This window comes from Rhamphochromis sp. 'chilingali' (genome assembly GCF_963969265.1).
Source record: "Rhamphochromis sp. 'chilingali' genome assembly, chromosome: 4".
Classification (NCBI taxonomy): domain Eukaryota; kingdom Metazoa; phylum Chordata; class Actinopteri; order Cichliformes; family Cichlidae; genus Rhamphochromis; species Rhamphochromis sp. 'chilingali'.
This window is the reverse complement of record NC_137948.1, coordinates 12,474,405-12,501,161: the sequence shown is the minus strand read 5'-3', so window position 1 is coordinate 12,501,161 and position 26,757 is coordinate 12,474,405. Positions and strand designations below refer to the sequence as shown.

The 26,757-nt window shown below is 38.9% G+C and overlaps 1 protein-coding gene across 1 annotated transcript; it reads right to left on the bottom strand.

Moving 5' to 3' along the window:
- On the bottom strand, positions 1-26,566 carry smc3 (structural maintenance of chromosomes 3). The gene is made up of 29 exons (XM_080879239.1): positions 26,383-26,566; positions 25,653-25,728; positions 25,481-25,519; positions 25,330-25,397; positions 24,996-25,067; positions 24,317-24,396; positions 24,141-24,219; positions 23,703-23,820; positions 23,026-23,201; positions 22,688-22,768; positions 22,032-22,196; positions 19,977-20,098; positions 19,504-19,717; positions 18,848-18,951; positions 17,639-17,738; positions 16,652-16,812; positions 16,100-16,241; positions 15,722-15,872; positions 15,475-15,625; positions 12,600-12,753; positions 12,252-12,410; positions 11,096-11,203; positions 10,700-10,808; positions 8,296-8,543; positions 4,902-5,114; positions 4,216-4,407; positions 3,512-3,689; positions 3,066-3,172; positions 1-1,120 (listed from the first exon to the last, which is right to left on the bottom strand). The coding sequence occupies exons 1-29, from the start codon at positions 26,395-26,397 to the stop codon at positions 1,049-1,051; spliced, it is 3,654 nt and encodes a 1,217-aa protein (XP_080735365.1). The 5' UTR covers positions 26,398-26,566; the 3' UTR covers positions 1-1,048.
- Positions 26,567-26,757: the final 191 nt, after the last annotated feature.

Genomic DNA, 26,757 nt, shown 5'->3' with positions numbered 1-26,757 from the left:
TTTATTTATTTTATTTTATTTTTTTTCACCTTTTATTATTTTCTATTTTCTTATTACATAAAAAGGAACACAAACATTTAAAAAAAGAAAGCTTTGAAACAAGGTACAACATATGAGGAGTTCAATCCCAAACAAAGACTCCATGAAGGAAATTTAAGATTAATAACATCTTGGCTTCCTAGAAAACAGCAACTGACCGAGTACTGAACCCAAGTGGACATGGTCAGGTTTCACAAACATTCTTGTTAGGAGGATGTGTTGGTTCCCAAATGGGTATCTGTTGTTTTGGAATTAAACTTCATATATTGAAATGACCTCAAGACCAGAATTGACAGAATACAAGCATAAAAAGGGAACCACAAGCTTTGAACATTTTAAGCCAAGTGGCTTTTGTGACAGAAGTAATATTTCATGAGTACAAAGAGTATACATTACAGAAACCAGAGTAAGAATGAACACATCCAGATGAGCCTAAGGCCCCCAAAGATTCATCCAAGTCATATCAAAACACTCAACTGTACACAAGAGGAAAGATCCTGAAGGGTTACATCTCTGGTGCTTTTATCATTGGATGACAGATTACCAAAATTCGGCTAAAATAAATCATCGCAGTAACACAAACATGAAGTGCTCCCTTCAGAACCTTTTTTTTTTCAGTGTAAAATAACTACACCTCTCTTAACTGTCATCTATAATGAGGCTGATTCACATCAAGTCCGTCAGCTTAAAGATTATCAACATAGCCGCATTTTGTCCTCCAGATTTTTCGTATCAGCCTTTGAAGATTTAACTCTAAATATGAGTAATGGTCAGTTGGGGTTTCTGGGCATGAATTAAATTACATCTTAATCACAAGGACGTCACAAGAAGCTGAGACTTCCTGTGTTGTTTATGTTTAACACGACTATAAAAAGGTTTTTGGACTGAGTGGGATATGTCTGTGTTTGGGCCCTGTTTTGGAGGCCTTTGAGGTTTGCAGTGCGCTGTAGAGATGGAGGAAGAGGGGCTGGAGGTGGGGGCCGAGAGGACGATAAAGAGCAGGAGACTCTTAACCATGGGTGGTGTCATCCTCCACAAAGTCTTTGGCCTGCTCCGCTGTGATCACGTCGATGTGACTCACCTAAAAAACACAGAGACGGTTAATGACTAATCAATGCTGCACCGACTGAGCAGTAATCGTTTTTCTTAAGAGACAGACACAAAAGAAATTACTATCACTTTTCTGACGGAGAACAAAGACACAAATGAACTTTGAATGCTATTGATTTAAGACAAATGGAGTTTGAACAGAATGCAAAATTATGTTTACAACACTGTCACCACCACTGCATTTTCTCCCTTGAATCTAGAGCTGGGCGATAGAACGATAACGATATGTATCGCGATATAACTTTTACTCGATAGAGAAATTAAGCTATCGCGATAGACCTCGCCGCTCTTGTCCTCTTAAAAAAAAAAAAAAAAAAAAGGTCAGCCAATCCAAATTAAGTAGCGCAGAGCCGAACCAATCACAGCCGCAGCGTCACGTCGCGTGACTTGTTACGTACAGCACAAGTGCCAAGCCACACGTGTGTTTGTTTGGGAAGCAGCCAGCGGGTAATGGAGCCAGCGCATAATGGAGGAAATGAGTGTGCCGACTAGAAAAATCAACCGAGCGTGACCGAAGAGAAAACAGATGATGGTTCCAATGCCGGAGAAATTGTCGAACGGAAGAGCCATAGAAGTTCCGTAGTGTGAAGGTATTTCGGCTATTTCAAGTCTGACAAAAAACAGAGTAGCATGCACTGTAAATTGTGCCGAAAGCAAGTCTGGAAATACAATAAACTGGTGCATGCGTCACACTGTGCGCCACGTTATTGTTTCGGTGAAATGGATTTCTACAATACTGTTAATTCTACTCTCTGCAGTGTTTAAATGCTTACATACACACACAGTTACTGTCCCTCCACACATACGACTCGGTTCTGCTTCTGTGCCCCAGCTTTGTTTACTTTTTCCCACCGAGGCTTCTAGACTTCTGATTGGCCAACATTTCTGCACGGTTAGGAATCTAGCGCCACCTGCTGCTTTGGCATGTTCATAGCAGCGTTTTCCTTCATTTCTGCCTTTATGTGTGGACGGGATTATTTTTTAAAACGAAAACGGAAAATCTCCGTTTTCAAAAATACCCGTGTACGTGTGGACGTAGCCTCAGTCTCTGACTGGAAGCGCTAATTCGTCATTCGGCTTTTGTCAGACTAAAGTAACTGTTAAAAGTGTTTGAAAAGCTAAGCTATACAACAAGGAGAGATTGAGAATTTCCTTTTAGTTCTCAGTTTATTTGATATTGACAAAAGTTAGTCAGTTTTGTCTGATCTTCTGTAAAACAAACTAAGATTTATTTTTAGAATTAATATTTTGTTTCTAAGTGGAATTGACAATTTAGTCTGTTTCGTTTGTTCTATTTTGAAACTTAAACGCTTTAGCGGCTGCCTTTTGTGTAGTTTGCAATATTTGCCTTTATTTATCTGAAAAAGTCTCATGTTCCTTAAGTACATCTACCCTGTTGAACTTATTATGGGAAATAAATATTTAAATAAAAACAAGCTGCTGATTATTTCACATTTTACTTGTGAGCAACGGCACATTTAAATCTTACAAATATAGTTATTTGGCTTATATCGTGATAGATATCGTTATCGCCTGAAATGAAAAAAACATATCGTGATATGAAAAAATCTCATATCGCCCAGCTCTACTTGAATCCTAAAGCTAAAGTGAAGAAAATAGTTGTTTTTCCCCCCACTGACTTTAGTAGGCTGGGCTGTGTGAGAACAAATGAGCAGCCTCTCTTAAGACTTATTTTTCTTGCTATTGTTGTAAAAAAATAAATAAAATAAAATCACCACCTACTATTGGGAGAAAAAAAAAGTCAAATGCATTTGAATTCTCAGAAACATCATCACGCTGTAAACGATCACCGATGATTGTGAGAAAACTTGCTCAGGTATGTTTAAAACTTGTTAATCCCGGAGCATAGTCTGACTCTCAGTAGATATACAGAGACTCGAAGGAAGAGGCCTCACCTTGTTTCTGAATTTGACACCATAGAACTTGTCGGCAGATTCGAGCAGCTCAGGTCTGAAGGTGGTGGTGATGAACTGGGCGTGGCCAGCCAGCTCAACAATCATATCTGTAATAAGAAGGTTGGTTTGCTTTGAATAAAGTTTCCAATATTTCAGCAACTGTCATTTTAACTTTCTTTTGGTCAGTAAATATTTTCTCCAAACCATGCATCGCACCAGGTCTCACTACAGTTTCATAAGCCTTCCCTTTCACCCCTGATGCTCATCTCCTACTTCTACTAGCTTTCATTTGTTTTCTCTCCAGGCTATCGTCCACCTTCTACCTACTCTTACTACAGAGGAGACTGCGATCAATGATGAGAGGTATTTTTATTAATCAACCCTACTAAGCCATAGGGATTAAATTGCCATCATTTAATCTGTGTAGACACATAACTCATCGTTACCTGAGACAGCCTTTCTGTGCTGTGCGTCCAGGGCCTGGTCGATCTCATCAAACAGGTAGAAAGGAGCAGGGTCACACTTCTGGATGGCAAATATCAGAGCCAAAGCCACCAGAGACTTCTGACCTCCAGACAGCTGCTGCATCTCTCTCATCTCGCCCTGCTTCCCGGTGAAGGACACCTATGCAGGACGTGCATCAAATTAGACCATCAAACTTTACTTGAAACAAAAACAGAGAAATCAATTTCTTTACTGTAAGAACTTTATTATAAGAGTCTCTGATTCATGAAGTTAAACAAATCCTCTGCAATGTTACAACAGCTCTGATAATGATAAAGATAAATTTAGCCCTAAGAGGACTGCGCATTACTCATTGCATGACCAATCTCACCTTGGTTCTTTCTCTGTGTGGGAGGACCAGAAATCATAACAGTCCAGAAATACACATTCACATGTTTCCAAACAAAGACTCAAGGAAACTCAATATACTGAGGGTACTCAAGAAGCACAATTCTACCTCAGAAATGATAAAACTTTATATAATGGGAAAAACTAAAGAGCTGAAGCATTTTGCTTACTTATAGCATCTTCTTCTTATTTGATTATCTTCCATTCATTTTTAAAAAAAAGCTGATTTATAAATGGTAATCAGTAAAGCCCGTCAACTAACAGCAGATAAAACAACTGAACTGAAAAAGACTCCCACCCTGATGCCGACTCCAGTGAACTGGTCCACGGAGGGAACGCTACTCTGTGAACCGGAGCCCCTCTCGCTGTCAGCACCCCCCTCTCCTTCATCCTGAGACTGGCTTCCTTCAGCATCACCTTTCTTCATCACCAGCGTAGCTTTGCCACCCGGCACCAGTTTCTGGAAAACCTCACTGAAGTTCTTCGACACCTGAGAGGAGCAGAAGGTAAGAAGAGATAGAAAGTGAATTTTAGTCACATTTTGATGAATTTTTCACATTCTGAGAAAATGCTTTAAATTAGTGTTGAACTTCTTCAGGGATAAACCTCTTGCCATCTTCTAGGTTTCACCTCAGTCGAAGTGAGGTCACCACACTGGACCACTCAACCATGTTTGTAGCTTCTGAAGCATTTTTAATGTAGCTTTTGTGTAACTGGGTGTACTAACAGTCTGCCCAAGAAAGATTTGCTCCAGTTTTGGGTGTGTGAAATTATAGTGTGTTATTAGTGTCTTACCAGGAATTTACAATCCTACGATTTACGTATGAAGTGTGCTAGCTTTGGCTGGTAAGTTAGCACTGCTTATCCAAATAAGATCACTTCTGCTTTCCCCAAAAAATGTGGGTGATTTACATACAGGTCTAAGGTAAAAACCATGGACTTGTATCACTGAAGATTTTAATCAGAGTCTGAGCTGCAATGTACCTGTTTGAAGGTGAGCTGAATGGCCTCGTACTTGCGCAGCTCCAAGACATTCATGAGCTCCATGATGGATTTGTAGCCACGGTCCAGCTCATCCTGACGCTTGATTAGCTTTTCCTTCTGCTCGGAGAAGTTGACAAACTGGTCTAGAGCCTTTTTGTTGACATGGCTGTACTTCTTCAGCTCAGTGTTGCACTGCTCCAGTTTTCTGAACAACTGTTGGAGGAGAGGAAAAAAAGTGGAATACAATACATCATTAGTTCCAGGCAAGATCAGATCTGCTTTAAATCAGTATCATTTTAAATTACGCCTCAAAACATGCTCTCTTTCAAAATTATAATTTAGATTGCTTGTGCATTCATCCATCCATCTTTCAGAAAACAATACTTTTTGTGTCTGTGAAGGTTCTCAGTCATCCAGGTCATCGTAGTCAAAGGAGCTCACAAAAGAAAAGCGTCTGGACTTCTTTAAGTTGCTTGAAGACGTTTCACCTCTCATCAAGAAGCTTCTCGGATGAGAGGTGAAACGTCTTCAAGCAACTTAAAGAAGTCCAGATGCTTTTCTTTTGCAAGCTCCTTTGAATACTTTTTGTGAAATAACAGTATATTAAGTGATGCACACAGAAAGCCACCAATGTAAAAAATAATAATAATAAAAAATGCATACATGCGTGTTTTAATTTTTATGTTTTTAAAACCTGAACTCACTAATTTGGCAATTTTGCTTTGATGTTACAACTACACTTTCAGGAAATATTGCTCAGTACTTTATATTTTCAGATTATTTTTCCACTCAAGGACAGGTTTCATAATGCTAGAAAATGAGTTTCACATGTTTAACTAAACATACATTCATTATGCATTTCATGGACGCGTTTTGCACCTTTTATTCATATCTGAAAGAGGACACGGCCTGATCAATTAAGATCTAGTTTAGTCTAGCCTGAAAGTGTCTCACTGTCTCTCCAAACTCTCAAACTATAAATTCATCTCTTTGAATCACTAATGACCAAGTGCCATTATTACATGGCTCTCTCAAACACTTCTGCAATCAATGGCACCATCATGCCCCCAAGCAGTGTCCTGTGGAGAAAGATTAACTATATGGAGTGTTTATGAGCAAGCGAGCCTATTTTCGGCATTGTTGAGGAGGGGGGCTTACACAAGCACACACGCATAGACACACACATAGTGTGCGCACTCAGACACTTATGAAAGAAGCAGCCAAGTCCACTCAACACACAGTCTTTACCCCCAGTGTCTAGTGAGTCACTAGTGAGTGGGTGGGATGTGATGGCCTTGGGCTTTATTCCTAAAGAGACCTGGCTCTGGCTGCATGTGTATGTGCAGATATTTCTAAATGGATTTGGGGGACAAAATGCACATAAAGACTGACCTCAACCCAGCTATTTCATTATTGTTTGTGTTGCTGTTGTAATGGCTAACATGTGAAATAAAACTGTTCCTGTAAGATTGCGCTGCTTTGCAGGATACTGTCTTTCAGGTCACCAATTTACTCTCACTGATGCCAACAGCTTTTCAGGAGCAAGGCTCTCTACTCAGCTGAACCCCAGAACAAAGGTTATAAGCTAATGAACATTGGTGGGAATACATTTTGGACCTAAAATAATCAGGCAGACAGTAATGTGATTCCAAGCTAGTGTTGTTCTGTGTCTGTTAAATGTGTGCTAAAGTAATGATTTGAATGTATTTTGTACAATCACCAATTCAACTTCATAAAGTAATGAATAATATGTCAGTGTGTTCAATGACTCGAGTGATCCACAGTGGGTGTGTGGATGTTTTGTGATTTACTCTTTCTGATCCTATGCATGTAACTTGCCAAGGGACTGCCGATTCATATTAGCTTTATGAATTTGAATTTATTTATTTAAAGGGACAGTGCAGTTAAACATAGTTCAAGTGCATGAGACTGATGTACTGCACATAGGTTTATAGCTACTGCTATGCTAACTAAAGCTAACTAAGCTAACAGTTAATATTGTACATATTTCCTTCTTAAGTGAAACCAATTAAATTAAAATGAATAATTATTATCTTTACCAGTCTATCTATTCATATAAAGTCACTCTAAACAACACATGGAGGATGCCATCAACTGGCTCCTGCACCCAGCACACTCCCTCTTTGAAATAACTGCAAACACTGTGAGAATTATGCTCTTTGCTGTCTTTGTGTGGATGTGGGTGGATGGTGTTTTGGGACGGGATCAATAGGATGTTACTTTGGGCATAACCCGGCTGGTATGAGCCCCTCTCCAAGAATTGAGAGGGTTTCATTGCATAACTGATGTACAGAAGTACAGCAGAGTGGTGGACAGTTTTATAGATGGTGTGAGCTAATCTACAGCTTGCCATCACTAATACTAAGCCACTGATTTTAGCCAATAGGAAACAGGTTCCTCCTATTCTCCTGGCAGCACCAAGGAGTTAGATTAAGAGGTGGCTGAGGACAACAGATACGCATAGACAGTGAATTGTGACTGGTCCAGGAACGCTGAAGTTGTCTTTAAGAAGGTCCAACAAGCTGATCAGGAAAGCTGGGCCAATTCTAGGAGTAGAACTTAAGACTGTGTCTGAGAGCAGGATGCTGAAGAAAGTCTTCAGCATCATGGAAAATCCATTCTACCCTGTGCATGCTTCCCTGACTGGTCACCAGAGCAAATACAGTAAAAGCCTCATTGCCCTGAGATGCAGGTCTGAGTGCTACAGAAGATATTTGTCTCACTGTGACTCTATAACTCCTCTCCATTGTGTATGGGAGGTGGGACTCTTACAAACACTTTAACACACGCACAACAGTGCTCTTTTAAATCACTCCATCTGTTCTTTCCAGGATAGATGGATTATTATAATCTCTGATTTTTCTCTCTCTATTATCACTTACCTCATCTGCTCATAGCATAGACATCATTATCACTGTGTCAGTTTCTGCCTATTTGCACTTCAACTCACATGCGAGATGCTGTACATATGTGTATTTCTACTCATACTAAAACTGCTTTTCTTTTTTGTGTATCTTGTTTTTCCAATAAACTGTGCCTTATTCTATGTTTAAAATGCATTTTATTCTGTTTTTGACACTTTCCCACTGAAACTTGTTAGTTTAAAGTGACTGAGCATGACTCCCAGCTCCCAGTGAAAATAAAAGCCCCCAGTGCTTTGTTTCCATTGAGCATGTAAAAGGCAGAACAATTTCCCCACTGAAAATAATAAATGTCGTATTTTAATAAACTCCCACTGAAAAATAACACTGTACACTACATGTCTGAAAAGTGCTAGGGCTGGCTGATAAAAAAGAAAAGAAATTTTAAAGCCAGCGGCGAGCATATAACATCATTAAGCACTGTGTGTGAGTGTGTGTGTGGCAAGGCGTACCTGTTTGAGTGTGAGGGTCTGGTATTTCTCAAACGCCTCCTGAGGCAGCGAGCCGAGCTCTCTGATTTTCTTCATGCACTCCTCTTTCTTCTTGAGCAGCATGCCCTGTCTGTTGGTCATTTTCTCCAGCTCCTTTGTGTCATGGTTGATGGCGTCATTCTGCTCCTTCTCTATGTTCTTCCATCGCTCCATGCTCTTTATGTGCTCCTTGATCTCCGCCTCAGTCTTGTCAATCAGAGAATCCAGATCTGGGAAAGACATTTGAGGAGGTGATATGGGTTAGATTTTTATCTACACATAGTATACTGCCGAATTCCTGACTTTAAAAAAAGATGACTTTCTTTAATAGTTACTGCAATTTGCTTCGTCTGGGAAAAACAAACAAACAAACAAACAAAAAAAACAACAAAGATGGTAAGGGGAAGTTTTTTACCAACTTATTTTGGGTGGACTGTTTGAGCCTTTTATTGAATTAGATTTGAGTGGTTACTTTCTTTGATGATGTAACATTTTAAATGCTGCTGACATGTGCGGCACAACATGCATGCACTTTCAGATGAGTTTGCCAACAGTAGCCAATGCTAGCCAGTGTACTGGCAGTGTAAAACCCATCCACATCCACACACCTTTGCTGAATGTGGTTACACACTGAAAGCCTCGACTTTTCTTTCCTTGATCAAAGGAGAACGCACCAAGTTTGTAGCACTGCCACCTCCTTTGATTTCCAACTTGTCACAGACCAGAGAGAGAAAGGTGCTGCAAAGATCACGGCTGGAAAGATCTTTGAGATGTTGTAACTCACTAAAATACGAATAATTACTTAAACTGACTATTTTAAGTGCCATCTAGCGAAGGCCTGCAACTTTTAATTATTTTGTCGACCACTCTCGTATATCCTTAGTTTCAAGATGGCTCGTAAGACTTTGTGTCATCTTTGTTCAGCAGAAGCGATTACATCATTTGTCTTTAGAGCCTTTTCTCAACAACCTACAAAAAGGGAGACAATGTCTCTTACTTTCATTTAAATAAAGAAGAAATTAAGATTTTTCTTCTTTCTTTTTTGGAACAAAGGTAAAACTGACAATAGTCAAGAGTGGATGACTGAATATAGCGCCTACATAAGAAAAGGATGATGCTGTGAATGCCTTTAATTAGTTAGTGCCAATGATGAAATATGAATCCATGCAAATTAAGGGTATTCAGAAACAAGTGCTTTTTGACAACTGCATTTTATCACCTCTGAGTCACTGCACCACATTTATAGAACATTTATACAAATGTGCGACCAGGCAGTCTGTGCAAAAACATATTATTCAAATTGTGATTCGAAGGCATCACAGCCATTCTCACCATCTGCTGGCAGTACCAACTCAATGAAGGTATCCTACAGTTTTTCAATTTACACTCAAATGACAACAATAAATTGAGCCAGACAGGTAATAAATTAACTAAGCATAAGAGATAGAAGACTGGAACGATTTGATTTTTTTTTCTCTGCTTTCATTTTACCCGGAAATGTGCAGTAATGAGCACTACATAGCTACAGATTACACAGAGATACAGATATTTACCTATAGCCTATCTATAGATGAAAAAATAAGACTTAAAAGTCAACGTCAAAAGTTAAGGTATAATTTAAAGTCCAGCTGCAGCCTCTCCTCTCGAACACTAGAGCAGGCAGTGAACCTAGTTGTTAAAGTATTATTTACAGCTGTCAGCTATGCTTTAAGGGCAAAGCCTTTGTGACAGCAGAAGACCCAGATACTTGATCCACCCTTTATATTAGCTCAATGATGTTTAATAAAAAAAAATAACTGAATATTGTGTCCTATATAATTACTGTAAAAAAGGTTTTAACTGAGTCACATTATTTCATGTGTATTTTTAAAGCAAGTGTCCATGGCTTTTTGGGTTTATTTCATTTTCAAAAACCCTTCCTGCCCTGAAAAATAACATTTTCATTATTTTTCCTGGTCTTTAATGACAAAAATCAGTAATTTACTTTAAATACTAAAAACTCTTTAAAAATACTTTTCTTTGTGATCATAATAAAATTAAAACTTATTCCAAAACACATGCTTTCAGGCATTTTCTTTATAAATTCAAATTTAACTTCTGGACAACTGTAAGACAGACTTACATTTAATGAAAGCAAACAATTACAATAGAGGAGCAACCATTAAAAATACACCAACAGGATCCCCTGTAAGTGATTATGTCTAAAGTGAAACCTAATCTAACTTAAACCACTTTTAAGTAGGTATAAACTGTCCTGTTAGTAAAATAATACGTGAGCTTCTATATATGTGTCATAAATGTAGCCACAACCACAGCAGTGACTATTTTATCCCAACATATGAACAGTAGTACTGACAAACATATCAATAAATTAAAAACCACATACCTTCTGATCGAGCTAAAGTCTCTTTAACACGTTTGTTGATGCCGTCCAGCTCAGAGGTTGTGGCCGTGAGCACCGTGCCTCCCTCCGTCTCACGCAGCTCGTTTAGCTCCTGTGAAATACAAAGTGAGGGAACATCAAAATAGTAGAATAAATAAAAAGGGAGGGTCATTCAAACACCCCTCTACCTAGAAAATGAAAACATTATTTATAATTAAATCGGCTATATCCAAGAATTAATTTGTAACAGACCACAATTTAACAGCAGAAAACAAAGAATCAGAACTTAAAATAATCTGACTTTGTTAATATGAAAAGGGAAATAATTCAACAAACATACACATATAGATCATGTGACAAACATATTCTACAAGCAAAGTGCTTAAAGGGATGATGTACCTGCTCCACTTGGTCAAGACGTTTCCTTAAGTTCTCATTGAGATATGTTTCCACTCTGGTCATGATGCCCTCAAGCTTGATTCTCTCATTCAGCAACTGTCTGTTGTCCTGCAAGTGAATAAAGACATCGAAGCACAAAAGTTACTTATGTGATATTTTCACTATGTGTTGAAATACCAGTGATTTGATATTTGAATGGGTTTTTCTTGCTTTGTTTATCACATAAAAGAAATCTCTTGCATGAAATGGTGCTGTCAGAGTGACGGATGTGTGAGGAGTGATAGTCATTTATCTAAAAGCCAATTTTGCAGTTTCTGCCTTTATAAACATCCTGACAATCCTAAGATGAGAGCAACTTTAACTGTTCAGTCTACACAGAATACAATCTGCTAAAAATAAATAAATAAAAATTGTGTATACACTTATCTGCCTCAGCGACAGTTATCAGTGAATGTTATGTAAAGGAACAAGTCTTTGCCCACTTATGTCGAAGCAAATATCATATTAACCAAAACCCATGAAAACTAAACCAGGAGTTCTGTTGCAGGTAATATAATCTGACAACAGCAAACATAACAGAACCATATATGAAAGGCTTCATGTTGTGGGGGCGGAGTTGTTGCACAACGATGGCAGGAATGGCTGAAAGTTCAATGAGGGGAAAGCCGAGAGCAGCTGGCCGTGAAAGAGAAAGACAGGGCAATGCTGTATCACAGGAACATCCCACACACAGCTGCTGCCTGCTTCTCTCACCTCAGTCAGAGCATGTGAATACACTAGGAGGAGGCAGAAAGCGAAAGGACACCGAGAAACAAATGTAGGTAACCGGCATGTTCTCTGAACTCCATGTAAGCACGCACAGATGCTGCCACAATTTCAGATTCAACACATTTCTAAAAGACAGTAATTATTTCACTGGAACATTTTTCTTAAATGTCTCACAGTTGATACATAAGTTTTTTGTTTTTTCACATCAGTGTGATTTCCCCCCCTGAAAAACCTGAATAAATTGCACAATAAAGTTTTGAGCAATAAACTGCTGTAAACTGATATAGCACAATTACACAAATGAAAATTCATGTGTGTGTGTCAGTTATTTTACAGTGCAGAAACACTGTCACAAATGCTGCAACAGACACAGTCTGTGTCCACTGACCTGCTGCAACTGACGAATCTCATCGTTGAGGTCGTCAACACGCCTCTGATCTTCCAGGCTGAGCTGAGACAGCAAATCTGTACCGAGCTCCGCCTTTAGCGACTCTCTGGTGGACTCCATGGCATGGAGGCTGGCCTCCAAACTCTGAAGGCTGCGTTGCTGGACAGAGAGAGAGAAAAAACGAAGGAACGTTAGACAGCAGTGGGCAACATTAAGACAATAATGGGGACAGGCTGAACCTGAGGCACAGACCAAGTTAAACATCAATAACAAAATCTGGTCATAGTGATCTTGAACACAGGGTTTTTATACAGGTTACAATACACTACAACAATGAGGTAATATTACCTTGGGCATGAAAGTCTTCTCTGACTGCTGCCTCTTCTCCTTCAGCATCTTCATTTCTGACAGAATACTGTCTCTGGATGCCTTAAACTTCCTCTGCTGTGTCTCGATCTGCTGCATCTGATTCATCAGTTGGTCAATCTCATTGTTGATACGTGGAGGTGGCAGTTAAGGAAGTATATGCCAATTTTTACTACAGATGAGCATTTTCAGTTTTTCTTAATAGCCACTCTTGAGCTAATCACAGTTACGTCATATTGCAGTGCCTATTATAAGGTCCCTGATGCGATGCATTGTTAAATCGTTATTACCATTTCCCCAAGCAAGTTAAGTGCTGGGACTGCAAGAAACCTGGATATGCAGCCCATGAAACCCATTCAAGCATTGAAACACTAGTGACTTACACAATAAATACAACTGTATGTCAACTCAGCTGAGCAAACATTACAAACCAACATAAAACATGCCAGACAATGAAAACACCTGCAAACTGCAATATTTACAAGAGTAAACACTACATTTCAAACCTCACAAACAATCTGATATAACTAGTTTGATGTGACCTGTTGCAATGCAACAATTAAATTACCCCCAGGTAAAAAAGTGTAACATACACTTAAAAATACACTTGTGACATACACTTTCCAAAATGATATTAATGTTTTCAGTGCTTTTGCTAGTCCCCAAGCTGAGAAAGAAACAAATTTTCCCTTATAGCAAAAGAAGAAAAAAGAAATGAGTTGGTGCAAGATTAATGAATGTCACAGAACAATGATACAATACATAGCACATAAACACCTGATTACCCTGTTAGTTTAAGTGTCATACTTTTCTTCTAATAGGTCTTGAACTAGAGATTAAAATCACCAGTTGTGCTTCTAATGCCACAGGAAGAAGGTTCCACGTTTAGAAGTCAGTTTTTGGTTTTGTTAATTTATTTGTTTTTGTTAGTCAACCAAACTACTTGAAACGGTTAAATAAAAAGGATAAGAAATGATTCAGCTTTAATTAAGCACTTTGGCACAGAATCCCTAAACAACAGAGACAGTTTTGTTGAAGCTGAAGCAGCAAACTGGAAGGGCACTCAGAGAGTTGATCTTCTGCCAAGGCCAAAGTCACATTCAGCTATTTTAAGTGACTTGGATCTAAAATTAAAGCATGTAAAGGGTTCTTCTTTTGCACATACACCACCTCTTCCCAAAGTTTCAAGAAATTCAGCTTGGTTAAATTTTCTGTAATCGTACTGACAGACACACAAAAGACACTGATCAGATAATGAGTAAAGTCATGGGGCATGTTGTAGGCTATTTAGTGCTCCAATAATGTGATTGGGCTTTTAGGGAAGGAGGTGTCTCTAAAATCAAAGCAGAGGATTAAGAAGGGCTGCACATGCTCATCATTAAGTTAATTTAACAGACAGGCTTATTGATCTTCAAAGGACTGCAAAACTCCTGTGGGCCTCTGAGGTCTACCAGGACTCAATGAACACCAAGACCAATCAATGTAGTGAAATAAAAAGGACTGAAGGAAAGTGGATTTTCCTGCCTGCTGACCAGAGAAGACTGAGAAAACAGATGTTCAAAGATAATCTGACAAATGTGAACAGATAATATCAGGCTGCAAACAGTTTTTTTTCCATAGAAAAACAAGATAAATTAGCACAACCACATAAAATCAGGTACATTTAAAATTTCTGTTTCACATAAAAACTGTATGAAGTTTCACTGCAATGTAATGGAACAGTGAAGACGGCAACTAAAAGAAGGAAGGAAGGAAGGAATGGCTGGGAGCTCATGCTTATTGACAGGGCAGAGGTGGAGAGTGAAAAACAAGGTGTCTTAAATAATTAATTCATTCTCTGACTCACTCCTCTGGGGAGTGAAGTGAAGCACCATGTCATCGGCACAGATGCCCATTTCGCCTACTGACTCGTACATATACGTAATCACCAGGTGCGCACACACCAAGCAGCATACGCTTTACTGGCTGTGAGTGAGTGAGAAGCTACACACCATAACACAGGTGTGCAAACAGACATTTAATCATACTGGGCCGGAAGTGACCATATTCATAAATACATCGCACATGCAAACACAAATCCTCTGTGATCCACTTGTTTGGCCTTCATGAGCTGTCCAGCAGTGAGTCATGGCTCTGGCCGATATGACCCAACACACACTAATCCTTCTTGACCCGATTAAACTCTGCCACAGCGTCCCAGCTAGGCTCCAACTGGCCTTAAGGTAGCTACACAACCCAGACTGATTTAATACACAATTAAAACAAAGGTTCAGCCATGTGACATCACTGCATAATTGAATGAGGGTGGTGTAACTTTCAATAACATAGTTTTATACAGAAAACAGCTCCAATTTAAATTAAAATTTTAGTCCTAAGAGGGTGCAAAGTTTTCTGTTGTCAACACAAAGCAATGTTTACTTTAAAAGTCAATATGAAAACGATTTTAGAAAGGCTAGTTTTAACTGTACATCATGATTTAAACCTTTCAGGCAAACACAATCTCTATCCTGAAAAGGAAAGAAAATCTACTTGGATCTAACAGATACCAATTATTAACTGTCTGTCTCCAGTGTTTATGAATTTCATAACATTTCAAAGTGGGAGATGTCTGTTTAGTCATTTTCAAATTCAGTCTTGAATCACATACTCCCTTTTCCCTCGGTATTCCAGTCAAACCCAGGCCATTTTTCTATTGTCAGTAAGTCTAAGCAGGGGGCCAAAACTCTGCCTCACTAATAACGCGATTCTTCAGTGAAGCTTTCAAGTTTGCTCATACTCTCAACGGACAGCAACACACAGCGCTCTAACATCAACATGATAAACAAACTCGCCACACGTTTTAATAGAAAGGATATGTTCAATGTTCCTGCGCAGGTTTTCATTGAGTTTGGCCTCCAGCTCACCCAGCTCCTCCTCAGCCTTCCTCATGTCTTTCTGAAGCTCCAGGCGAGACTTTCTGGTATCATAGTATCCTCCTGTCAGAGCTCCACGGTGGCTGACTTGGTCACCTAGTAAGTAACAAAACAATGATATGAATGTTCTCAACTGGAGTATTTTGCACTGAGAATTGTTGAAGCTGTATTGCATTTCACAGCAAAGCTTACCCTCCAGAGTAATACAGTCCATGGTGAAAGCTCTTGCCAACTGGGTGGAAACCTCCATGCTACGACAAATGAGGGTCTTCCCAAACACGTGCTTGAAGGCTTTGTCAAAGTTGGAACTGTAGCGGAGCTTGCTGATCATTGGGATGGCATCCTGATGGAGAAAAATGAAACAAACAAACAAAAAAAATCATTGGTAATAATGAAACTAATTTGTCAGTAGAAATCTTGATGAGAAAAATGGAATGAAGAGGACTGAACAAAGGGAAAGTTGAATGCAGTTTTTATGTTAACTGCCACTGTCAATTACTGTATACCACTATTTGCTAGTAGATTCAAAATTTAATACATGCAAAGCGCCCATTCATGTCAGGTACTTACGTTGGTTTCTGGGTAGGCGGTGTCTCTGACGTCCAGCTTGCTCAGAGGTAGGAATGTGACTTCTCCAGGCAAGTTCATTTTGTTGAACTCCATGAGTATTTTAGTGCTCACTTCATCAGTCTCCACAATGTGGTAAAACAGCCTTAAAAAAAACAAAGAAACAAACAAAGACGAAAAAACAAAACAAACAAAAGTAATTTTTTACTATAAATCATAAATTGTTTATAAAATCTACAACACCTGCTCTGTGAGTAAACATGAAAACTCCCATTTGATATTTAAAAATTTTAACAGGTTCTAAAGAGGAAGAATAAAGCAATAATAAAAAAAGCCCAAGGCAGATGGTATACTGATACTACAAACGGGGGAGTAACTTCAGACTAAATGTTTTAAACTGACTGGGCTGATGGCTTCCCACGCAGCAACCTGCTCCTTTTACCCACCGGGCACATTTGTATAATCTTGCATAATAAAAGGACTTGGAGCCAGAAAGTGTTGTTTTCATTTCAGCCTACACAGACATTTGAATGAAAATACAAAAGCAAACCACACCTGGTCCCAGCTGTAACCTCCACGCAGGTGTAAAAAGCAGGCTCACATTCAAAGTTATTCATGACGATGCCATGATAACCATTGATGACATGCTGGTTGATGCCCTTTCGACGGAAATGCTCAAGGACTTTGTTGATGCTGTCAATACCGTTCAAGATGGCCTGGAGGAAAGATCTACATTCTCAGTATGCAAAATAACACACAAAAAAGCACAGAAAAATAAACTCATATTGTATGAGCCATGAAAAAAACCCCAGGTCTGTATTAACTCTATGGCGCAATCCTACACTGAAATATACACTGCGAATATAAAAATGTGAGATAGATATAGCCCATCAAAGGCTGGAGACGGATGAGTCAGCCGGGAGTAATGTAAGAAAAATAAATGTAGGACATTTGTCCATGAAGCTACACACAGCCTCCTTTCATCTGGGCAGACATTATTCAGAAGTGATATTTGATTGATGTATATGCCCCGAAGAAATGACTGGATGAGGCAGAAAGGAGTGAGTCATATGTAAATTTAGCTAGCTATCATAAGGTGCCAGTAGCGACGCAGATGAATGATTCCATTTGATATATCTATTCTGACAACCGGCTGAGTCACAAAGTGAGTCGGTCGCTGTATTAAGGTGGGCTCGTTTAGAGAGCGAGGCCTCTTTTTCTTTTTTAAACTTGGGATTTGATTTATCTTCTCTTGCCCATTTCTTCGCTAACAGCTCTTCTGTATGTAAGTGCGTGTGTGAACTATAATGGCAGGTCTACCTGTGGCTTACAAGTGACATCCTGGGAAAGAGGAAGATAAATCCATGTACTGTGTGTGTGTGTTCAAGTAAAAGGATTCAATCCTCTGAAAAAAAACCCATCCACTTCTGTGCCCATACATGCATAGTCACACTTTCACTTGTATCCAGGTGGAAGCATTGGGGATCCTATAGTTGCATTATGCACGTCAATAATTTCGCAGTCATGTACAGTGACACAGACCTTGCCGGTGGCTGCTCTGAGGAGCTGCTGTTTTTTCTCCAGGTCCTCTCGCTTGGCTGCCAGAGCCTGCTGCTCTGCGTTCTCCTCACGCCACAGGTAGCTGGGCAGATACAGAGAGTCACACACTGTTACACTTATGTCACCAGAAGCACTAAAACGCAAGTGCAGTCATGACACTAAAACAAAAACAAAAAAACCCCTTCAAACTAAAACTCTCTTTTATAAAGGGTTACATCTTTTATCTCTGTATTCCTTCATCTTGGAAATAGATTATGAAACCAACACAGCTGCTGATTCATAGTTTGAATGTATTTAAACATAAATATTCATTCACTTTCACATAATTTCAAGTCAAGCTGTTTTTAATTGCAAACTGTAACTATCATCCTCAAGTAAAAATATATCATCTCGATTCCCTGCCAAACCATCTCATTGTTTCGGTTTGAGTAAATTCATCATTTGTTCTCATTTTTAGATATGCTACTAATAGCTTGCAGCTGTCATTTTGCCTTCTCACCCGACAGACTGCGCAGCGGATCACAGTGATGGGTGCATAATTAAAAATCTGACATACACAAACTATTCGTGGAATCTGTTTTACATGCTGACAGTAATAAGGGTCTTGCTGAATTTAATAGAATTCAGTTTAAAAAAAAAAAAAGAAAGATCACAACCTCTTTTTATGCTTAAGGCAAATTATGCGTTTTGAGTGTCATTCCTAATAATAGCTGGAGAGGCCTGAATGTGAATGCTGCCTTTGTCGTGCTTCAAGAAACATGGAACAATATTGCGCGTTTTCACTAAAAAGCCTCATGACACAATTCAACCACCCTGAAGGACCTTTTAAAGGCAAGGAAACTGTGGCAGCAGAAGCCTGAGGTATCATCCTCTGTGTTACATAAACACACCTCATTGTTTAAGTGGACTGAGAAGGCCTGGTGACATTCACAGGAGACAATACACTGGCATCTATCTAAAGGTTGCCAAGCGGAAACAGCATACTGGCTAAAAGAAAGGCTAAACAACAACCTTTCAACTCAATTCAACATGCAGGTCTGACTTATGTAAAGCTTCATTTTATCATGAGATGTCAAACTAATCAAAACTGCACACTAAAAAAAAAGTTTAAAATATGACTGAATTTTATACATTTACATCTTAAAGATGTGAGGTCAGAGAGAAGATTAAAAACAAAGACGAGGTCCTTACTTTCTTTCGCTCTGCAGTTCATCTTTCTTGTTCTTCACTTCATAATACTTTTTGTCCAGCTCCTCCACACGGGTCTTGACCTCATTCAGATCTTGATCGAGTTTCTAAAGATACAAGTTTGAAGTGAGACACATTAACCTGCCAGGATGTCAGATCAAAACAGCAGAAATGTTTTTCTAAACGACATATATCACACCACTAATCCGAAATAAATAAATGCAAAATTATTTATTTTAAATCTGTGTAAAGTTAAGGAGCCAAATGAAAGTCTATGCCTTGTTGACTGTTTTTTTTTTTTTTTTTCACTTTTTTGTTGTGGATTTTGCACCAAATGTTCACAAGTCATGTAATGAAAAGCTTAGTCTCAAACTGTTAACTTCATAATAAAGATTTGTTTCCCCCTTTCAAAATTTCCCACCAGTCCATCCCCTAGAAACATTTTTTTTACCACTTCTTCAAGCTGTATGCACAAGACTGCAAAATACCAACATAAAAGGGAAAAATAAGTATAGGTTAAAATGTTCCAGTAAAAACAGTGTCAGAAAAAAAGAATAGCTAGTTATTTCAACTAGAGCAACAAAAGACAGGAAAGCAAAACTCAGTGTGCAATTCTTTTTCATGGAAAAGGAGGTCTGAAACATTTTGAATTATCTTACGTTATACTGCTCGAGGTTCTTCTCCTTGTTTGCTTCTGTGTCCTCCAGGTCTTTGTGGATGGCAGCAATCTGCCTCTTTTTGTCATTGATAGCCTGGTCCAGAGACTTCAACTCCTTTTTGATCCACTTGTCCCTTTCTTCCTTAGAGGTGAACTGACTGCCACGACCCTGCTTAGCATACAAGTCTGTCCTCTCTTGTGTAGCTTGAGCTAATCTGCAAGACAACAAAGGGGGATGATAGATTTATAAACTGAACCGATAATTTTCTTTGGCTCTCCTTCCTTCCTGTATTCAAATGTTTGTATAACACATGCAATAAAATAATTTTACAACGGAATTCGCAAATATCTCATGTGAAGACACCTTTAATCTCTCACTATCAAATTATATTTAACTCAGGTTGACTGACTCATTGAATCACGCCCGGTCACCGCCTGCTCGGGGAATGATAACTGAGAATGAGTCATCCCTACCTGGAGATGCCCCGCTCCTCCTTTTCCTTGACCATGTTGAACTTGGGTTCAGTCTCCTGCAGCTCTTTTTGTTTCTCCTCAATTTTCTCCAGGAGCTTCTGACGCTCCTTCAACAAGCGTTTCTGGAAGATCAAGAGCAGATTATTAATCCAACAAATCTGACAAATGAAAGGTTAAGAAAAGAAGAGTTACATGTGAGGAAAAGTGTTGAAGAATAAACAATCCTCATGACAATTATGAAAAATGTATACTTATATTTTTAGGGCTGTCAAAGTTAACAGGATAATAACGCATTAATGCTTATTCCTTTTAACACCTCTATTTTCTTTCGATTAACACATGCGTGCTTGGGCTGTGACCTGTGGCCCACCATCCTTAGATTGGGGTGTCTGGAAGTGAAGCATCAGAACATTGTGAATGATAAGCAGAAATGGATGAAGAAAAGGGTCGTTTGAATAACAAGTTTAGCTTTAATGCTCTGCCAGACGGTTCCCTTGAGAAGAACAAAATTATTTGTACAATCGATGTGAATCGAGTTAACACCGTAGTACGTGAAGTCTTAAATACTGCTTCCTGGCCAAAAACACCACTGATAATGTAATAAAATATATACATTTTTAAAAATCTGCAATTAACAGAGTTAACTATGGACAATCACGCGATTGATCGCAATTAAATATTTTAATAGACCGACAGCCCTAACACATTTACAACAGATTTATATAAAAGGTATCTACTGGAAGAGAATCCTATAAAAAGAGCATTAATATTCAGTAAACCAAAATGTGCTAGTATTAATAGAAAATGTAACTGACAACTGATTTGGACAAATTCCTTTGTGAGATGGCTGTGCTCACTTTTTTCCCCCCGTGGTTTGATCAGCCACCTCAAAGCTGATCAAACCAGGATCCCCTGTAGCTAGAGAGGCTTTTCATTTTGCTCCAATAACTTTTGGCTGGTGTTGTGCCAGCCGCAGCCAGGTGGGCTTAATCCAACCACTAGCCAGCATGCTGCCTGGGACCCACCATGAACCATAAAAACTGAGCCAATAGAGCTGTTATGTATAATTATCGTCTTCATACTCACATGTGCACACAAACACCAAGCCATATGGAGAGTGATGCATGCCAATTCTGTACACGAAACCTCATGCCAGGGATGATGTATAGTGGAGCTGTAAGCAGAGTCTGATACGCAACCTGGTGCTTACTCCGTTTTGCTTCTCATCACATCCCACAAGCCAACTGCACATTTTTTTGCACTGGTTGACCTGTTTTAATATTACTCATGATATTAGATATTATACAGATACTGGATGCATGATCACATACATTAAAATATAGTTATATTAAACTGACAAGTAACAGCTGCATCCATTAAATGAAATAAATACCTTTAAAACACCTTAACCAAAACCACATATTATTAGTTTTGTAAGAATGAAGCACTTGAATATTTGGATCAGTGCCTTTTGGTTTACTGATTAAGTTTTATGCTGTTTTCTTTTGGACATTCTCGGAATAATATCCCACCATACTAAATAAAATAAGTCATGATTTGGGGATTTCTGGTTTTATAAACAGACTGAAAAATTGACAGACACCCTTGCCAAAATTCTTGAAAAGTAAAGCAACCTTGGACAAGTAATAATAATAATAATAATAATAATAATAATAATAACAATAATAACAACAACAACGGATTGGATTTATATAGCGCTTTTCGAGACCCTCAAAGCGCTTTACAATTCCACTATTCATTCACTCTCACATTCACACACTGGTGGAGGTAAGCTACAGTTGTAGCCACAGCTGCCCTGGAACAGACTGACAGAAGCGAGGCTGCCATATCGCACCATCGGCCCCTCTGGCCAACACCAGAGGGGCTGGAAAGTACCCACATTTCCGGCTATAACAGGGGTGAGTGGAGTGGATTAAAAGAGAAAAAACTGCCAGCCTTTTCTTTATACAGAGATGGTAAAGGGAAAGAGGCAGGGGGAGTGTGGTTGGTGCATCATCACGTGTTTAGAGTGACGCAGATGGGAGGCTTCCGTACCCTCTGTTCACTGTTGCCTGCCAGCTCGTCCTGCAGGTCCTTGGCCTTCAACTCGAGTTTGGTCCTCTGCTTGATCTGCTCCTGGCGCTCTGCCGACAGCTGCTCTCTCTCCTCCTTCATGGCAGAGATCTTAGACTTCAGCTCTCGCACAACACGCTCCGTTTCCTACACAAAGAGAGCCAAAATAAAGAATCATTGTATGAGGGGAAAACAAAACAAAACAAAAAAAACCACAACAACCTACTTCCTTTACAGCGACTAAATGATGCGTCATTTATTTAACAAGGTCACAAAGATGAGCTGATGACATTAACCATCTAGAAATGCGTGATATATTTAGATAAGCAATGATATATTAGAGAAAAAAAAAAAAGAGGTCAACAAACATTAGATGTGAAAATAACACACAAAAGTAAAATTTAATTGCATTTTTTTGTGGTTATGGTACCTGAAATGTTGCACTGAACAAAATCAAACAATATTAACAAATGACTTTGTTACTAAAACACAAAAATGTCAAAGTAGATCAATTACCAGAGCACAAACACATCATTCACGGTCATTTACAAAATACTGTAACACCATCTTAAATATCATTCTGTGATGAGATTTCACTGAAGCCAAGCAATGGTTGTTGGGGTTTTTTGTTTCTTTACCTCCACTTTGTCTCTGGCATCTTGCTGAGCATCACGCAGTTGTCTGGACTTGTCTCCACAGGTTTCTCTCTTGGTGGACAACTATTAAAAGAGCCAAACAAAGTACAAAAGTCTTGTTACTGAGGCAGTAAAGTCTACTTGATACTGGCATTTGTTCACATTTAATTAAGTTTATAATGATGTCTAGGACAATAGAATTCGTGTTTTACTGCATAAATAATGCAACTGGGTTGCAACATGGGTTGCGTTACATTCTTACGCCTGCATCAAAATACAGAGAAGTCTATGTTTTTTTTTTTTCTGCATGTGTACTTCAACGTTTTTCACAACTTTATTACCTCATCCAGCTTGGCACGGGTTTCATTCAGCTCCTGGTTGTAGATTGTGTACTCCAAAGCTCTTCTCATTTTGTCCCACTTCTGGTACTGAGCCAGTTCTTCCTTTTCATCTTCCAAGGTGTGCAGACGCTCCTCGATGTATTTCAGCAGTTCATTGATCTTCTCTCGCTTCCCCTCTGAGGAAAACACACAGTGGATTGTTTTCAGGTTTTTCTCTTTGTAACTCCTTCACCAAAGGTATACAAAATTAAGCAGTACTTCTGTTATAGAAACAATTTAATGCCACGGGTTACAGTCATGCACAACGGTGACTGTGATGGAAATCCGACAGTACTGCTATAAGACAGTGGAAATGGAGTACGTTTTTCTATACATTTAAGTGCTTTGACGACCACACAAACAATGAAACTAAAATGCTGCAGGAAGGAAAGCCCTGGAATGGATCTGAACCAGGAACATTCTTGCTGTGAGGCGACAGTACATGTGACACAAATTACAAATCCTGCCTAAGGCTAATGAAACATGGTACATATAGATATACATTATAAAGCCTTTTCAAAACAATCTAGCTGATGTCATGTAATAACAAAACTGTTCACAGACAATTAAAAACATTAATGAATTAAAATCTACCAATCAACGGTTGTACAAAATGAAAGGTATTCAAAAGCGTTTACCTGTCTCCTTCATGAGGGAAATACTCTCCTCTTTGCGTTCATCATACACTCGTGTCCCTGCCACCTCTCTCAGCAGCTTTAGACGCTGTGAGTCAGGGGCTGTGGCCATTTGGTTGATCTACATAAAACAGTAACATAAGGTAAATTTTCCAAATATCTGGTGTACCTCTGAGATATTCCTATCAGAAAACAAATGATAATAATTATAATTAATTAATGATTTTTTTTTTTTAATTAACATCAATTATTTAGTCTACTAATACTCTTAGTTTTTGGAAAACAGACTAAGGTAAATAAATAGTGAGGACAACACTGTTTTACTGTCTGTTCGACTAGAACTACCCACCCAATGACCACTGCTTGAAGAATGAAATTCATTTCACATCACCAAAAACTACTGTGCATTAAATTAGGCTTGGCACTGCACTTGTCTCTCACCTTTCCCTGCTTGACAATGTAGTAGGGGTTACTCCGAGAGAAGCCAGCACTCTCCAAAAGGTTCATGACATCATTCTTACTGCAACAAGAAGAGTGCATAGAATAGATGGAATCGCACATGTAGTATTGGCCTTTGGCAAATTTAACATGGACAGCTGATCCCTCGCAATACTTACGTCACCATCTTCTTGTCTAAAAAGTACTGGTCCTTCTTTGCTCCAATGACACGACGAAGGGAGACTTCCTCTTTGTCAATCTAGAAAGAGATGCATTTATCACTGGGCAAGCTGAGGGTCACACAGAGGACGATAATTGGCAGGTTATGCCACAGTATCACCAGGCTGCAACATTTCACAGACATCCGGCCTTCATCATCAGAATAAGAAGGACTGTGTGTACTGAAGGCAACGCAGTGCAATCAGTGGTCTTCATAACAGTCATCACCAGGAGAGACTTCAATATTCAATATGAAATGAACAACTTAAATTGGAATAAGGATGTTCACCATTTTAATACCCAAGATTAAGAGTCTTGTTACAAAAGAAAGCATAAAAGGGTTGATGTTGCTGATTTTTTGGATTTTAGTTTATTGTGTTTTCCTTTTTTTTATTTTGAGGTTTACTTTGATACAAACCAATGTAAACAATAATGCAAATTTAATTGTGAAACAAATATCAGCACTGAAAAGAGACTATATGATCATACACGTTTAGCCACAAGCTGCTCAGTGACCATTTATTTAACACATACACACACATTCCTTGAGAGGCCTATGGAATTTTTTAAATAATATCACAATGGAATCAAGCTGAAAATACAGTAATAGAATAAATTTGAAATGTTTGCCATTCCTACCGGCAGTCGGTTGTCAGAGTTGTCAAATATAATCTCCACAAAAGCCGAAATGACACGTGGACCAGTTCCCTCCTACAGTGACAGGGAGAGAGAGATTTTTACACAACGAGGTTTTGGCATCTACCAAAGAGGTTTTAGTCAAAGCTAAAGCAAAATCACTCACACTGTGATAAAAGTTAATTAAAAAAACAAAACAAAAAACATTTTTGCCAATTGGCACAGGTAGAAAAATGCAAAGATTTTGATTGAGAGTAATCTGTTATTTAGCAAGCATTCTTGCATTCATAGCTTCCCACTAAAGGCTCATGTTCCCAGTACATTTTCCTGTACTTACATGGAGCAGGGCCAAGCGTTGTTCAGGTCGCAGGTGGCTGAATTCATCACTGAGCACAAACTGGATGGCTAAAAAAAAGAGAACGGGAGTTAAAGTCTTAGAAGTCTAAATGTTTGAATTCTATATTGCAGCAAGTTTTGAGGCTTCATACCATAGAAAAAGTTACTTTTTCCTGATCCATTCCTCCCAACTGTAAGACGAAGGGAAAAATAAACACAAAATGAGGATATGGTGACATACAGTACATAAAGTATCCGAAAAACCTGATTAGCAACTCAGGTGCAATACAAAATAATTATGGAAAGATGTGGATGAACACATACCGATGACATTGTGCTTTGGGCTAAAAGGGTCTACCACAGTTTGGTCCCTGTAACTTCGGAACCCCTGAATGATCACCTGCACAGGGAATCAGAGACCACCGTGAACACACCGACAACAACATCAGCTGTTTCAGTGCAATATTTTAACCACATGCTACAGTTAAACATGGTCAAAGAGCTCCTGGGTCTATGAATATTTGTAAACATAAGGTGTGTAAACTGTTTATGCTGAATAGCACCATCACAGATAAAACGAGGCAACAGGGCCTTGGCTGATGGTCACTCTGATGGTCTACCGCTACTTTCATTCAGGACATTTTTGAAGGTTTGAAATCAACAATGCCGAGTTAGCCGACAACTATACAATAAACTCTCGTATTCTGCATCATATGCAACATTAAACGTTATAACAACAATGAAAAGAAGCATATAAATCGGAAAACCAGAGCCTGGCCTAGTTGCGTTAGCTTAGCATCTCGAGAGGGGACAGGCAATTCACTTCTACACTAATTCAAATAGCGCTAGCTAACGTTAGCTAGATAGCTACACAACGTTTGCCGTTTATGGAGTGCCTGTGCACAGTTTTGCAATCCAATCAACGTTATACTTTGAGTGAAGCCTCGATAGCTATATATTTATCATTCAGTGGAAAAACGTTAAGCTGGCCTAAATCTTGTTATTAGACCAGTAACAGTCGGCAACACGCATCAGTCTGGTCTCGTTAGCTTACCTGTTTAATATACATGGCTGCTTATCCAGGGCGTCCCCTCTGCAAATTTGGAGATGAAACACTCCCTGCGCCAAGCTGGAGAAACCACAACTATAATAATCCAAACTTAACAATCAAACTGTTGCATTAAAAATCATAAAATACTGTAAGGCAGGAAAGAATAACATGGAAAATGGCGGCGGGGGCGGGATAGAATGGATGATACCATTTTGTGAAACTGGGTTGTAGGGATATACTTGCACTATATTCCTACATGTGGGGAAGCTAAATAATTCATATGAAAGGTAAAAATTCAAATATAACAATAATATAATGTGTATCTACGGTTGGGTTACGTTTGTGACATAACATTAGGTCTTTTATTATTGCTGTTTA